This window comes from Heterodontus francisci, chromosome 25 (assembly GCF_036365525.1).
Source record: "Heterodontus francisci isolate sHetFra1 chromosome 25, sHetFra1.hap1, whole genome shotgun sequence".
Taxonomy (NCBI): Eukaryota; Metazoa; Chordata; class Chondrichthyes; order Heterodontiformes; family Heterodontidae; genus Heterodontus; species Heterodontus francisci.
Window position 1 is genome coordinate 46,828,235 of NC_090395.1, and position 14,131 is coordinate 46,842,365.

The 14,131-nt window shown below is 45.8% G+C and overlaps 1 protein-coding gene across 3 annotated transcripts in view; it reads right to left on the reverse strand.

Annotated features, from left to right (window-relative positions):
* The window catches only part of itpr3 (inositol 1,4,5-trisphosphate receptor, type 3), a 311,298-nt gene that overhangs the window by 271,441 nt on the left and 25,726 nt on the right, over positions 1–14,131 (reverse strand). For all 3 annotated transcript variants that reach the window (XM_068057164.1, XM_068057163.1, XM_068057162.1), the window contains exon 2: positions 8,353–8,423. Coding sequence is in view for 2 of the 3 variants with exons in the window: in XM_068057163.1 (XP_067913264.1) it covers positions 8,353–8,423 (71 nt within the window). In the remaining variant the exon portion in view is untranslated. The remainder of the gene's footprint in view (positions 1–8,352; positions 8,424–14,131) is intronic.

Below are 14,131 nucleotides of genomic sequence, written 5' to 3' on the forward strand. Positions count from 1 at the left end.
TGTTGCACCTGCATTCTTACCTTCAGCGACTGATGTACGAGAACACCCAGGTCTCGCTGCATATTCCCCTCTCTCAGTTTATAGCCGTTCAGATAATAATCTGCCTTCCTGTTTTTGCTACCAAAGTGGATAACCTCACATTTATCCACATTATACTGCATCTGCCATGCATTAGCCCACTCACTCAACTTGTCCAAATCACCCTGAAGCCTCTCTGCATCCTCCTCACAACTCACCCTCCCAACCAGTTTTGTGTCATCTGCAAATTTGGAGATATTACATTTAGTTCCCTCATCTAAATCATTAATGTATATTGTGAATAGCTGGGGTCCGAGCACCGATCCCTGTGGTAACCCACTAGTCACTGCCTGCCATTCTGAAAAAGACCCATTTATCCCTAGACTTTGTTTCCTGGCCACCAACCAATTTTCTATCCATCGCAATACACTACCCCCGATCACATGCGTTTTAATTTTACATGCTAATCTCTTATGTGGGACTTTGTCGAAAGCCTTCTGAAAGTCCAAATAAACCACATCCACTGGCTCCTCCTCATCAACTCTACTAGTTACATCTTCAAAGAATTCTAGTAGATTTGTCAAGCATGATTTCCCTTTCGTAAATCCATGCTGACGCTGCCCGATTCTCCCACTGTTCTCCAAGTGCTCTGCTATAAAATCTTTGATAATGAACTCTAAAATTTTCCCCACTACCAACATCAGGCTGACTGGTCTATAATTCCCTACTTTCTCTCTACCTCCCTTTTTAAATAGTGGGGTTACATTAGCTACCATCCAATCCGTAGGAACTTTTCCAGAGTTTATAGAATCTTGGAAGATGACCACCAATGCATCCACTATTTATCGGGCCACTTCCTTAAGTACTCTGGGATGCATACCATCAGGCCCTGGGGATTTATCGGCCTTCAATCCCATTAATTTCCCCAACACCATTTCTCCACTAATACTGATTTCTTTCAGTTCCTCTCTCTCACTAAGTCCTGTGTTCCCCAACATTTCTGGTATGATATTTGTGTCCTCCTTTGTGAAGGCCAAACCAAAGTATGCATTTGGTTGGTCAGCCATTTCTTTATTTCCCATAATAAATTCCCCTGTTTCTGACTGTAAGGGACCTACATTTGTCTTCACCAATCTTTTTCTCTTCACATACCTATAGAAACTTTTACAGTCAGTTTTTATGTTCCCCGCAAGCTTGCTCTCGTACTCTATTTTCCCCTTCTTCATCAATCTCTTGGTCCTCCTTTGCTGAATTCTAAACGGCTCCCAATCCTCAGGTCTGTTGTTTTTCCTGGCAAATTTATATGCCTCTTTCTTGGATCTAACGCTATCTCAAATTTCCCTTGTAAGCCATGGTTTGGCTACCTTTCCCATTTTACTTTTGTGCCAGAGAGGGATAAACAATTGTTGCGGTTCATCCATAAGCTCTTTAAATGTTTGCCATTGCCTATCCACCGTCATCACTTTAAGTAATGTTTCCCAATCCGTCATGGCCAACTCGCGCCTCATACCTTCGTAGTTTCCTTTACTAAGATTCAGGAGCCTTGTCTCAGAATCAACTACGTCACTCTCCATCTTGATGGAGAATTCTATCATATTACGGTCGCTCGTCCCCAAGGGGTCTCACACCACTAGACTGTCAATTATTCCTCTCTCATTACACAATACCCTATCTAGGATGGCCTGTTCTCTAGTTGCTTCCTCAACATATTGGTCCAGAAAACCATCCCGTATACACTCCAAGAATTCCTCCTCTGCAGTATTGTGACTAATTTGATTTGCCCAATCTATATGCAGATTAAACTCACCCATAATTACAGATGTTCCTTTATCGCATGCATCTCTAATTTCCTGTTTAATGCCATTCCTAACATCACCACTACAGTTGGGGGATCTATATACAACCCCCACTAACGTTTTTTGCCCCTTAGTGTTTCTCAGCTCTACCCATACAGATTCCACATCGTCAGAGCTAATATCTTTCCTCACTATTGCGTTAATTTCCTCTTTAACCAGCAATGCAACTCCACCGCCTTTTGCTTTTTGTCTGTCCTTCCTAAATACTGAAAATCCCTGGATGTTCATTTCCCATCCCTCGTCACTTTGCAACCATGTCTCCGTAATCCCGACTATATCATACCTGTTTACATCTATTTGCGTGATTAATTCATCCACTTTATTGCGAATGCTCCGCGCGTTAAGGCACAAAGCCTTAAGGCTTGTCTTTTGAACATTACTTGTCCTCTTCCCACTATTTTTCACTGTAGCCTTGTTTGATTCTGGGCCTTGAATTCTCTGCCTATCACTTTTCTTATTCCCCTTACTGTCTTTTGTTCTTGTCTTTGATCCCCCTCCTCTGATTCCTTGCAAAGGTTCCCATCCCCCTGCCATTTTAGTTTAAACCCTCCCCAACCACTCTAGCAAATACTCCCCCTAGGACATCAGTCCCGGCCCTGCCCAGGTGTAACCCGTCCAGTTTGTACTGGTCCCACCTTCCCCCGAACCGGTCCCAATGGCCCAGGAATCTAAAACCCTCCCCCTCACACCATTTATTCAGCCACCTATTCATCCGATATATCCTGCTATTTCTACTCTGACTAGCACATGGCACTGGTAGTAATCCTGAGATCACTACCTTTGAGGTCCTACTTTTCAACTTACTTCCTAGCTCCCTATATTCTGCTTTTAGGACCTCATCCATTTTTTTTTACCTATGTCGTTTGTACCAATGTGTACCACGACCACTGGCTGTTCACCCTCCCCCTTCAGAATGTCCTGTAACCGCTCTGAGGCATCCTTGACCCTAGCACCAGAAAGGCAACATACCATCCTGGAGTCTCTTTTGCGGCCTATCTATTCCCCTTACAATTGAATCCCCTATAACTATTGCATTCCCACACTTTTTACTCCGCCCCCGTGCAGCAGAGCCAACCGTGGTGCAACGAATTGGGCTGTTGCTGCTTTCCCTTGAGAGGCCATTCCCCCCAACAGTATCCAAAGCAGTATATCTGTTTTGCAGGGGAATAGCCACAGGAGATTCCTGAACTGCCTGCCTAGTCCTCTTGCTCTGCCTGGTGGTCACCCATTCCCCTCCTGCCTGTGGGGTCTGAGCCTGTGGTGTGACCACCTCTCTATATGTGCTATCCATGATACTCTCCGCCTCGTGGATGCTCCACAGTGTCCCCAGCTGCCACTCCAGCTCTGAAACCCGGGCTTCCAGGAGCTGCAGCTGGACACAGTTCCTGCACACATGCTGGTCCCGGGCACTGGAAATGTTCCTGGCTGCCGACATGGAGCACGAGGAGCACACCATGGCTTTGAGCTCTCCTGCCATGACTTAACCCTTTAAATTAAATTAAACCTTCTGGAAGATCTTAAAGTCCAATAATATCAGTTACTCTAGGGCCCTTCTTCCCTGGTCCTCGTTAATACAGAACTCCCGATAAAAAAAACACTACTTACTATATTTGAAATAAACTTTAAACTTTTCTTACCTGAGATACTTACCCAGCTATTTAGAGCTATTCCTTAACAGCAGTGACTCACTAACCAATCACCTTGCAGCTCTCCTGTAACATCACTGTTGGCTTTTTTTTTTCAAAATTCTGGCACGCTGGAAGAGGTCCGACTGCTCTCCGCTCTGCTCCCGGAAGGTAAGAGACTGGGCCTCGATCCTCGGGTTCGATTTATAGGCTCCGCTCTCGGCGTTCTCCCCACAGGTCCGCTCCGCTCCTGGAAGCTAAGAGCCTTTATTATCCTTTCATAAAAGGGTTAAGAAAATGCACCTGACTTCATCCCAGTAATTAGGAGTGAATCAATTCTTTCTTGCTTAAAACCTAATTCTTTTCTAACCTTCGCTAGTTCTTTTGAAAGGTCACAGACATGAAATGTTAACTCTGCTTCTCCCTCCACAGATGCTGCCAGACCTGCTGAGTATTTCCAGCACTTTTTGTTTTTATTTCAGCACTGCAGAAGCTGTAGTATTTTGCTTTTATTCTCTGAATAGTGAAATTAGCTTGGTTTATGAATGATTAATATGGAACTGGGTAGAGCCAGATGGCGCAAACATAGGCTAAATTTTAGGCACCTAAAGCCTTAGACATATTTGGCAGAAATCCATGTGAGTCTATCTGAAGAAAGGGTAAAGATCGATTTGATATCCCTTCTGATACTTAAGACTGAAGATTAGAAATTGCACTGAGGGTAGCAAGGGCACAGAACGTACTCTGGGTGGGAACTTCAATATCCATCACCATGAATGGCTCGGAAGCACCACTACTGACCGAGATGGCTGAGTCCTAAAGGACATAACTGCCAGACTTAAATTTCAGCAGGTGGTGACTGAACCAACAAGAGGGAAACACCTACTTGACCTTGCCCTCACCAGTCTACCAGTCATAAGTGCATTTGTCTATTGAAGGTATTGGTAGGAGTGATCACCAGACAGTCCTTGTGAAGGTCCCATCTTCACACTGAGGACACCCTCCATCATTATGGCACGACAACCATGCTCAATGGGATTGATTCAGAACAGATCTAGCAGATCAAAACTGGGCATCTATGAAGTCTGTGAGCCATCAGCAACAGCAGAATTGTATTCAACCACAATTTGTAACCTTATGGCCTGGCATATCCCACACTCTACTATTATCATCAAGGTCAGAAAGCATGCCAGGAACAGCACCAGGCATACCTAAAAATGAGGTGCCAAGCTGGTGAAGTTACAACACAGAGCTAAAGTCATAGTCTCATTTACAGCACAGAAGGCGGCCATTCGGCTCATTCGACTCCATGCATGCCAAACAGCGGAAGCAGCATGCGATAGACTGAGCAAAGCAATCCTACAACCAACGGATCGGATCAAAGCTCTACAGTCCTGCCACATCCAGTTCTGAATGGTGGTGGACAATTAAACAACTAACAGAAGGAGGAAGCTCCAAAAACATCCCAATCCTCAATGATGGGGGGGTCCAGCACATCAGTACAAAAGATAAGGCTGAAGCATTTTCAAATCATCTTCAACCATGTGGATGATCCATATCCGACTCCTCCTGAGGTCCCCAACATCACAGATACCAGTCTTCAGCCAATTCAGATCACTCCACGCAATATTAAGAAATGGCTGAATATACTGGATACAGCAAAGGCTATGAGCCCTGAAAACATCCCGGCCATAGTACTGAAGGCTTTTGCCCTAGAGCTGGCTGCACCCCTCGCCAAGCTGTTCCAATAGAGCTACAACACTGGCATCTCCCCAAAATGGGGAAAATTGCCCAAGTATCTCCTGTCCATAAAAAGCATGACAAATCCAATCCAGCCAATTATTGCCTCATCAGTCTACTGTCAATCATTAGCAAAGTGATGGAAGCTGTCGTTGATAGGACTATCAAGCGGCATTTACTCAGCAATAACCTGATCACCAATACTCAGCTTGGGTTCTGCCAGAGTCATTCGACTCCAGACCTCATTACAGCCTTGGTCCAAACATGGACAAAAGAGCTGAATTCAAGAGATGAGGTGAAAGTTACTGCCCTTGACATTGAGGCAACACTTGACCAAATGTGGCATCAAGGAGCCTGCATAAAACTGAAGTCAATGGGAATCAAGGGAAAACTCTCCAGTGATTGGAATCATTCCTAGCACAAAGGAAAATGTTTGTGGTTGTTGGAGGCCAATCATCTCAGCCTAAGACATCGCTGCAGGAGTTCCTCAGGATGGTGTCCTAGGCCCAACCATCTTCAGCTGCTTCATCAATGGCCTTCCCTCAATCACAAGATTAGAAGTGGGCATGTTCGCTGATGATGCTTGGGCTGATAAGTGGCAAGTATCACTTGTGCCACACAATTGCCAGGCAATGACCATCTTGACAGGGTGGATGTGGAAAGGACATTTCCCTTTGTGGGAGAATCTCAAACTAGGGGTCACTGTTTAAAAATAAGAGGTTGCCCATTTAAGACAGAGATGAGGAGAATTTTTATCTCTCAGAGGGTCATGAGTCTTTGGAATTCTCTTCCTCAAAAGGCAGTGGAAGCAGAGTCTTTGAATATTTTTAAGGCTGAGGTAGATAAATTCTTGATAAGCAAGGGGGTGGAAGGTTATCGGGCGTAGGTGGAAATGTGGAGTAATCAGTTCAGCCATGAACTTATCGAATGGGGGAGCAGGCTCGAGGGGTCGAGTGGCCTACTCCTGCTCCTAATTCGTATGTTCGTATGTACGTATCTCCAACAAGAGAGGATCTAACCATCTCCTCTTCATTTTCAACGGCATTACCATTGCTGAATCCCCCCCAACTGTCAATATCCTAGGGGTTACCATTGACCAGAAACTTAACTGGATCAGCCACATAAATACCATTTTTACAAAAACAGATCAGAGGCTGGGAATTCTGTGGCAAGTAACTCATCTCCTAGCTCCTCAAAGCCTGTCCACCATTTGCAAGGCACAAGTCAGGAGTGTGATGACTGCAGCTCCAACAACACTCGAGAAGCTCAACTCTATCCAGGACAAAGCCACCTGCTTGATCGCACGCCATCAAACATGTTAAACATTCGCTCCATCCAACACTGGCGCACAATATCAGCAATGTGTACCATCTACAAGATGCACTGCATCAACTCCCCAAGCCTCCTTCGACAGCATCTGTCAAACCCACACCCTCTGCCACCTAGAAGTACAGGCTCAGCAGATGCATGTGAACACCACCGCCTGCAAGTTCCCCTCCAAACCATAAACCATCCAGACTTGGAACTATATCGCCATTCCTTCACTGCCGCTGGGTCAAAATCCTGGAACCCCATTCCCAACAGCACCGTGGGGTACCTATATCACATGGACTGCAGCAGTTCAAGGCGGCGGCTCACCACCACCTTCTCAAGGGCATTAGGGATGGGCAACAAATGCTACTCTTGCCAGCAACACTCACATCCCATGAATTTTTAAAAAAGGCTGCGGTTGCTGACAACGCAACCACTAGGCGGCGCAGTACTGGCACTTGTGCAAATGCAGGCTCATCGATTGAAATGCCACAGTCTGTGACATCTCAGGCAGCTGGCAGTAATAAAAATTGTACTGCTCAATTTGTCACAGAAAACAAATTAAACCCAAACCCCCGCAATGGCTGCAATCGCCGCCTCCATCCCAACCCCAACAGTATCCCGCTCCCTCCCACCATCTCCGCTTCTCTTCACCGCTCCCTCCTGCACCTGTCTGCTCACCGCTCGCTCCCCGGTGCTGCCCTTCAGCCATTTGCTTCCTGCCTCACCGCGTCCCCCCTTTGGCCGCTCGCTCCCCGCTTCCCACCGTCTTGGCCGCTCGCTCCACACTTAGTGGCTCGTTCCCCAACACTTCTTTGAGTTACGCGGTAGGGAGCAATTGGCCGAGGGGGGAAGCAGTGTGGGAGCAGCTGAAGCGGTGAGGCGGGGAGCAATCGGCTGAAGGCGGGACAGAGGTGCCAAGGGAAGGAAACAGCAAGGCCGGGAGTGAGCAGCTGAGAGGGGGGTAAGCAGCGAAGCCGGGAGCGAGCAGCTGAGGGGGGGGGTAAGCAGCGAGGCCGGGAGCGAGTGGCCGAGGGGGAGTGAGTAAGCAGTGAGGCCAGGAGCGAGCGGCCGAGGGGGAGTGAATAATGGTGAGGCTTGGCGTGTGTGGCTGAGGGGAGGGGGGAAATTGGTGAGGCTAGGAGTGAGCAGCCAAGGTGGGAGAAGTCGTAAGGCTGGGAATGAGGAGTCGATGCGGGGGGGGAGGTAAGCAGCGAGGCCAGGAGCGAGCGAGTGACCAAGGCAGGGACGGGGGAAGTGAACGGCCGAAGCAGGGTACTGTTTGGGGGCAACAGAGGCAGCAATTGCAGCTATTAAGGGGTGAGGCAACGCTGGGATGTCATAACCTCTGGGGTCATTGCATGGTGACGTTGGTGCGTGCATGTGCAGATTCATACTGGTGAGCTGGCAAATGTTCAGACGCACGGATGACATCGGTGATCACTCTGCGCGTGCTCTGCATTGTCAGGACGCACTCCGTTTAAAAAAAGAGTATATCTATGTGTATGGAACATGTCCTACCATTTTGACAACAGATTTACAACATTTAGTCAAGACATTATGTCTAGAATCACCCAATTAAAAAAAGCTAAATAACAAATTTGACAATAACATTGAACATAAATTTTCAGTGTTAAAACAGTTCATAATTATAATTCAAATCAAGGATTACTTTAAAAAGGTATAACCATTTGTTCCTTATGTTTGAATTAACAAAAAAAAAATTGTATGTTCCTCCTTATCAATCATATTATCCATCACCTTTATCTTTTATGCAGCCTTATGTGATGAACCAAATTTACCTCTAAACTTTTTGGGAGGATTTTCCAGATCTCCAGCTCCTGGCTCCACCACACATCTGTCATCCACCAATCTGCAAAACAAACAGTTATTCTTTAAATATAAAATCAGATCTGTTTCTGCTGGATACGATCTAGCTGAGAAGTTAATTGAGTTCATAAGCTCAGGTTTCTTAGTATACTGAAGCCAAGTGCATTTAGGTAAAGAATCACTGAGACATACGAATAAACAGGTCACTTGCAAGAACCATACACAATCAAGAAGTTGGTGGCTACCTGAACCTCTACTACAGTGATTAGTAAGTTTGCGGATGACACAAAGGTTGGTGGAGTTGCGGACAGTGATGAGGATTGTCAGAGGATACAGCAGGATATAGATCGATTGGAGACTTGGGCGAAGAAATGGCAAATGGAGTTTAATGCGGACAAATGTGAGGTAATGCATTTTGGAAGGTCTAATGCAGGTGGGAAGTATATAGTAAATGGCAGAACCCTTAGGAGTATTGACAGGCAGAGAGATCTGGGCGTACAGGTCCACAGGTCACTGAAGGTGGCAACGCAGCTGGATAAGGTAGTCAAGAAGGAATACGACATGCTTGCTTTAGCGGTCGGGGCATAGAGTATAAAAATTGGCAAGTCATGCTGCAGCTGTACAGAACTTTAGTTAGGCCACACTTAGAATATTGTGTGCAATTCTGGTCGCCACACTACCAGAAGGACGTGGAGGCTTTGGAGAGGGTACAGAAGAGGTTTACCAGGATGTTGCCTGGTCTGGAGGGCATTAGCTATGAGAAGAGGTTGGATAAACTCGGATTGTTTTCACTGGAACGACGGAGGTGGAGGGGCGACATGATAGAGGTTTACAAAGTTATAAACGGCATGGACAGGGTGGATAGTCAGAAGCGTTTTTCCCAGGGTGGAAGAGTCAGTTTCTAGGGGACATAGGTTTAAGGTGAGAGGGGCAAAGTTTAGAGGGGATGTGCGAGGCAAGTTCTTTACACAGAGGGTGGTGAGTGCCTGGAACTTGTTGCCGGGGGAGGTGGTGGAAGCGGGTACCATAGCAACGTTTAAGCGGCATCTTGACAAATACATGAATAGGATGGGAATAGAGGGATACGGACCCCGGAAGTGCAGAAGGTTTTAGTTTAGGCAGGCATCAAGATCGGCGCAGGCTTGGAGGGCCGAATGGCCTGTTCCTGTGCTGTACTGTTCTTTGTACGATCATCTTCTTTTGGGCCTCCTTATCTCGAGAGACAATGGATACGCGCCTGGAGGTGGTCAGTGGTTTGTGAAGCAGCGCCTGGAGTGGTTATAAAGGCCAATTCTAGAGTGACAGGCTCTTCCACAGGTGCTGCAGAGAAATTTGTTTGTCGGGGCTGTTGCACAGTTGGCTCTCCCCTTGCGCCTCTGTCTTTTTTCCTGCCAACTACTAAGTCTCTTCGACTCGCCCTGTCTTTATGGCTGCCCGCCAGCTCTGGCGAACGCTGGCAACTGACTTGTGATCAATGTCACAGGATTGCATGTCGCGTTTGCAGACGTCTTTAAAGCGGAGACGTGGACGGCCGGTGGGTCTGATACCAGTGGCGAGCTCGCTGTACAATGTGTCTTTGGGGATCCTGCCATCTTCCATGCGGCTCACATGGCCAAGCCACGATCATCTAATAGTGACTTAAAAGGTACATTTCTAGATAAAATGAGTAATACCCAATGGAATAGCAGCATAATTACACCAATCAGAGCTCTCATTAAAATTGCTGATTTCATATAATTTAATTAATGGCTAAATTAAAATTTCAATGCAGTTTTTTTAAATGCAGTTCGTATTAGAATAGATACATATTAGCAGCACTGGGCAAAGCTTTTGGATTGAATATTCTAGACATTGTTCCAACCAAAAACACTCCAAAGGAATATCAATACCCCTCTCAATAAACTTCCCACCTGTGCCTTGGAATTTTTACTGCATTAAAGGCTCTATATGAATGTAGGTTGTTGTTGCTGTTGGAAGTTTCCAACATCAGGATTATTCAACATGGAGAGTGATCGTCTATAGGAAGAAGTTTGTGGAGAAATATCACACGGATTGAATTCTTGAAAAGTCAGGCACATGAAAAATTCAAGCGGGTTTGCAAACTACCCAATTATGTTTAACATTGTCACCATTGTTGATAATCATTTTGAACAACTTGAAGTGTTATATTATCAGTCATCTTCTCAGTCAGCATGACAACAAAACAGGTGGAGTATCATACAAATTGTGATCCTTTCCAATCGTTTCTAAAAATAGCCAGCCGCCTGTGTGAATAAAGGAGCTCCCACAGGATACTGATTAAATATGTACAGCAAACTCATTATGCATGTGCACATAATTATGCATGTTCACTGAGGATGTTATCTTACCAAACGTTCTTCCAGTTCACTGATGTCCGTCAGGACAACATAGAGCCATTGTCTACATTCTATGGCATAATCTTTTCAGTCACAAGTCATTATAATGCTTAAAAGAAGATCCATGGCAGCAGCATAATGGAAACTATTACCAGTCCAAAGCAAGTGTTGTCCTGATGGAATCATGCTCCGTGCAATCAGGCAGGAAAGAGAAATAGGCAAGAAGTTGCATTTATGTAATGCAGGGAAATATCCCAATGCCCTTCATAGAAGCGTTAGACAAAAAATGACCAAAGAAAGAGATATTAGAGAGAAATGGAGAAGTTTAAGAAGGGAATCCCATGCCTTACAGTCTGTACAGCTGAAGGCAATGCCGTCAATAGTGGGGCAAAGGGATTGGAAGGTGCATATGAGACTAAAGTTAGATAAATACAGAGTACTTATGTTTACTTGTCCCATTACTACTCCATTTGACCTTGCACCATGAAACCTTTTGTCATTGAATCTCTCCTGGCTTCCACCCTATCACAGACCTTCCCTTTTGTTCTTCTTCCCATCTTCCCCCCTTTCACTCACTCAAAGCCGACTACATCGCTAACTTTGTCCGGTTCTGATGAAAGGTCACAGACCTGAAACATTGGCTGGGATTTTATTCCAGCCATGGCAGTCTCGACCACCGGCAAAAGCAACGGCAAGAGCCCCGCATTGCCTCCTGTGGGGAAGGCCTGCCAGATCAAGTGCCAATTAGGCACTTAAGTGGACAGCAGCAGGTCTTTCCAGGATCACCTGCTGAGAGCTGCCAAACAGAGCCAGCAGCTCTTTAACTGAGCAGCACCACTGTGGAGGCGGAGGCTGCTGCCCGTGTAGCACTCACCCGATGCCCTGGACCCAAGCCACAGTTAAGTCAGGGCGGGAGGGAATTCATGGGGTGGTGATCGCAGGGGAGGAGGGTATGGGGGGGTCGACAGCAAGGGCAGGAGGTGGCTCTCAGTGAGCACCCCACCCACCCAATCCCAATGCCGGGTCATGCGTTCAGGCACTAAGTGCCTTTAAGCAAGAGACCACACTCACCCCGGAGCCCGCAAGTAACCCACACAGGTTTGCTTTGTATGCTCTGTGTGCGACGACTGGCTCGCCCGTCATTCCGCTCATGAAACAGCGCAGCATGAGGCCTTTAATTGGGCATTAATTGCCCACACAAGGGCCTCAATTGGTGGTGGGGTGGAGGCGGGAAGACCGTTCACAGGCCTCCCGGCCTGGACTTAATTTGGGTGGAGGTGGGCAGGTGGTGAGGTCCCCCTCTCCGCCGGCCTGATTATATGCTCTCCCCACCTCCAAACCCAATGTGGGGTAGAGCATAAAATTCCTCCCATTAGTTCTGCTTCTCTCTCCACAGATGCTGCCAGACCTACTGAGTGTTTCCAGCACTTTCTGTTTTTATTATTAAAGAGATATTAGGATGGGTAACTAAAAGATTCAGGAGTATCTTAAAGAAGGAGCTGGAGAAGTGGAGAAGTTTAAGAAGGGAATTCCATGCCTTCAGGCCTATAACGCTGAAGGCGCACCACTGTCAATGGTGGGGAGAAAGGAGCGGAAGGTCCACAAGAGGCCAGAGTTAGGTAAATGCAGAGTTCTTGCAGCACTGGAGGAGGTTACAGAGATAGGGAGGAGAGAGACCAAAGAGGAATGTGAAAATTAGGATGAGACTTTTTAAATCAAGGCATTGGTGGACTGCATGCTAATACAGATCAGTGAGCACAGAAGTGATTGGTAAGCAACAAGGTGCAGGTTAGAATACACTATTATTTACTATGTACGTAACAATCATGGTTGGCACCCTTCCATCTACGAAAGATGATGGAAATGCAGCAAACAATCCATTTAGGTGGGGTGTCTTATCTTGGTGCACCTTTACTGATGACTGTGAAGGCCAATCCTTGAGAGGCAGGTTCTGCCACAAGTGCTGCATGTGAAGCTGTCAAATGACACTGAGTTGGTGTTTTTGACATTGGTGCCTCTTGCCAAGCTGCTGTAGCAACTGGCCATCGTGGTAGTGCACACTAGTGCACAGGATGTGTCGCCATTTCCCTCTTTCACCAGCTTGTGACTCCCAGGTGCAATCGTCAACATGTAGGGCAATAATAATCAAACAATCATAACAATATCTAACAGGCACTAGTACTACATCATAGAAATGCTAATTTTAAGGATATAGCCACAAAACCTTGAGGCATAAAATGTGAATACACTGGTTCCTCTGTAGTCTCAAATCCTTCACAGTTCTCCTTCACTACAGACTACGGGATACAATTGATGTTTTATTTTTGACAGTTTTCCACTGTAGTGAATGGATTCTTAACTTTCCAGACCCTAATAAGAAAAGAGTGTGTTGCTTGAGATTTGTATGCAGCTTTTCAGGGGAGATAATGAACTTCACTAGCTTTCAATTTATTCCTTTTTTTAAACAAGGACTCTAACAGAAAACCTAGAAAAAATCTTCAGACAAGAATTAGGTCACAAGCTATAAGAGATTGCCTTCTCTCAAACTCTGACTCAAAACTGCCACGGATATTTGGAATTTTGGTTTAATAAGATTGAATCATTCAATCATATTGACCTTTAATTATTAAGTAGCATTCACCATTGTTTTTGTCGATTAAGTTATCAGTACCAAGCCCACTTAGTCCACTCTACCAGTTCAACAACTAAGAAATTCTGTGCCACAAGCAGCCCACTGTTGTATTTATGAAGTTCCTTTAACATAAAAAACCCAAGCACTTTAGAAATTGCAATAGACAGAGCAAATGGACCAAGGAGAGAGATGGTATGAAAGGTGAGGAAAAGATAGGTCTTGAGAAGTTTTAAAAGAGAAATGGAGGCAGAGAGGGAGTTTCAGAAAGTGGGATTCAACACATTAAACAATAGAGTCAAATGACTGAAGGTGCAGGGCAGGATGTACAGCTGAAGGCTGTTGCAGAAATAAAGTGCAAGAAGGCCCTGAAAGAATCTGAAAGTCAAGGAGAGAGTAAACCTAACATGTTGAGGGAAAGAGAGGATGGAGAGGTGATTGCATTTTGAATGAGGTAGTTTATGTCGGGTAGAGAATGGGAGATAAGCAAGGAAGACGTCAGAATAATCAAGTTTAGAGGTAAGAAAAGGCACAAGTAAGGGATGCAGCAATAGAAAGATGAAGTAAGGTCAGAGGCCAAAGTTATGCAGGTGGAAATATTGCACTGAACTTTTGGCTCCCACTGGGGGCAAGAACAGAGGCAGAGAGGACCCAAAAATATTGCGCCAGCTGACATGCTGGTTTCTCGACGCTGTTCCTGGCATTGGCCATTTTAGCGGAGGCAGGATCGGGGCTGGCAGGGCTACCCACCCTGTAGCCAATTAG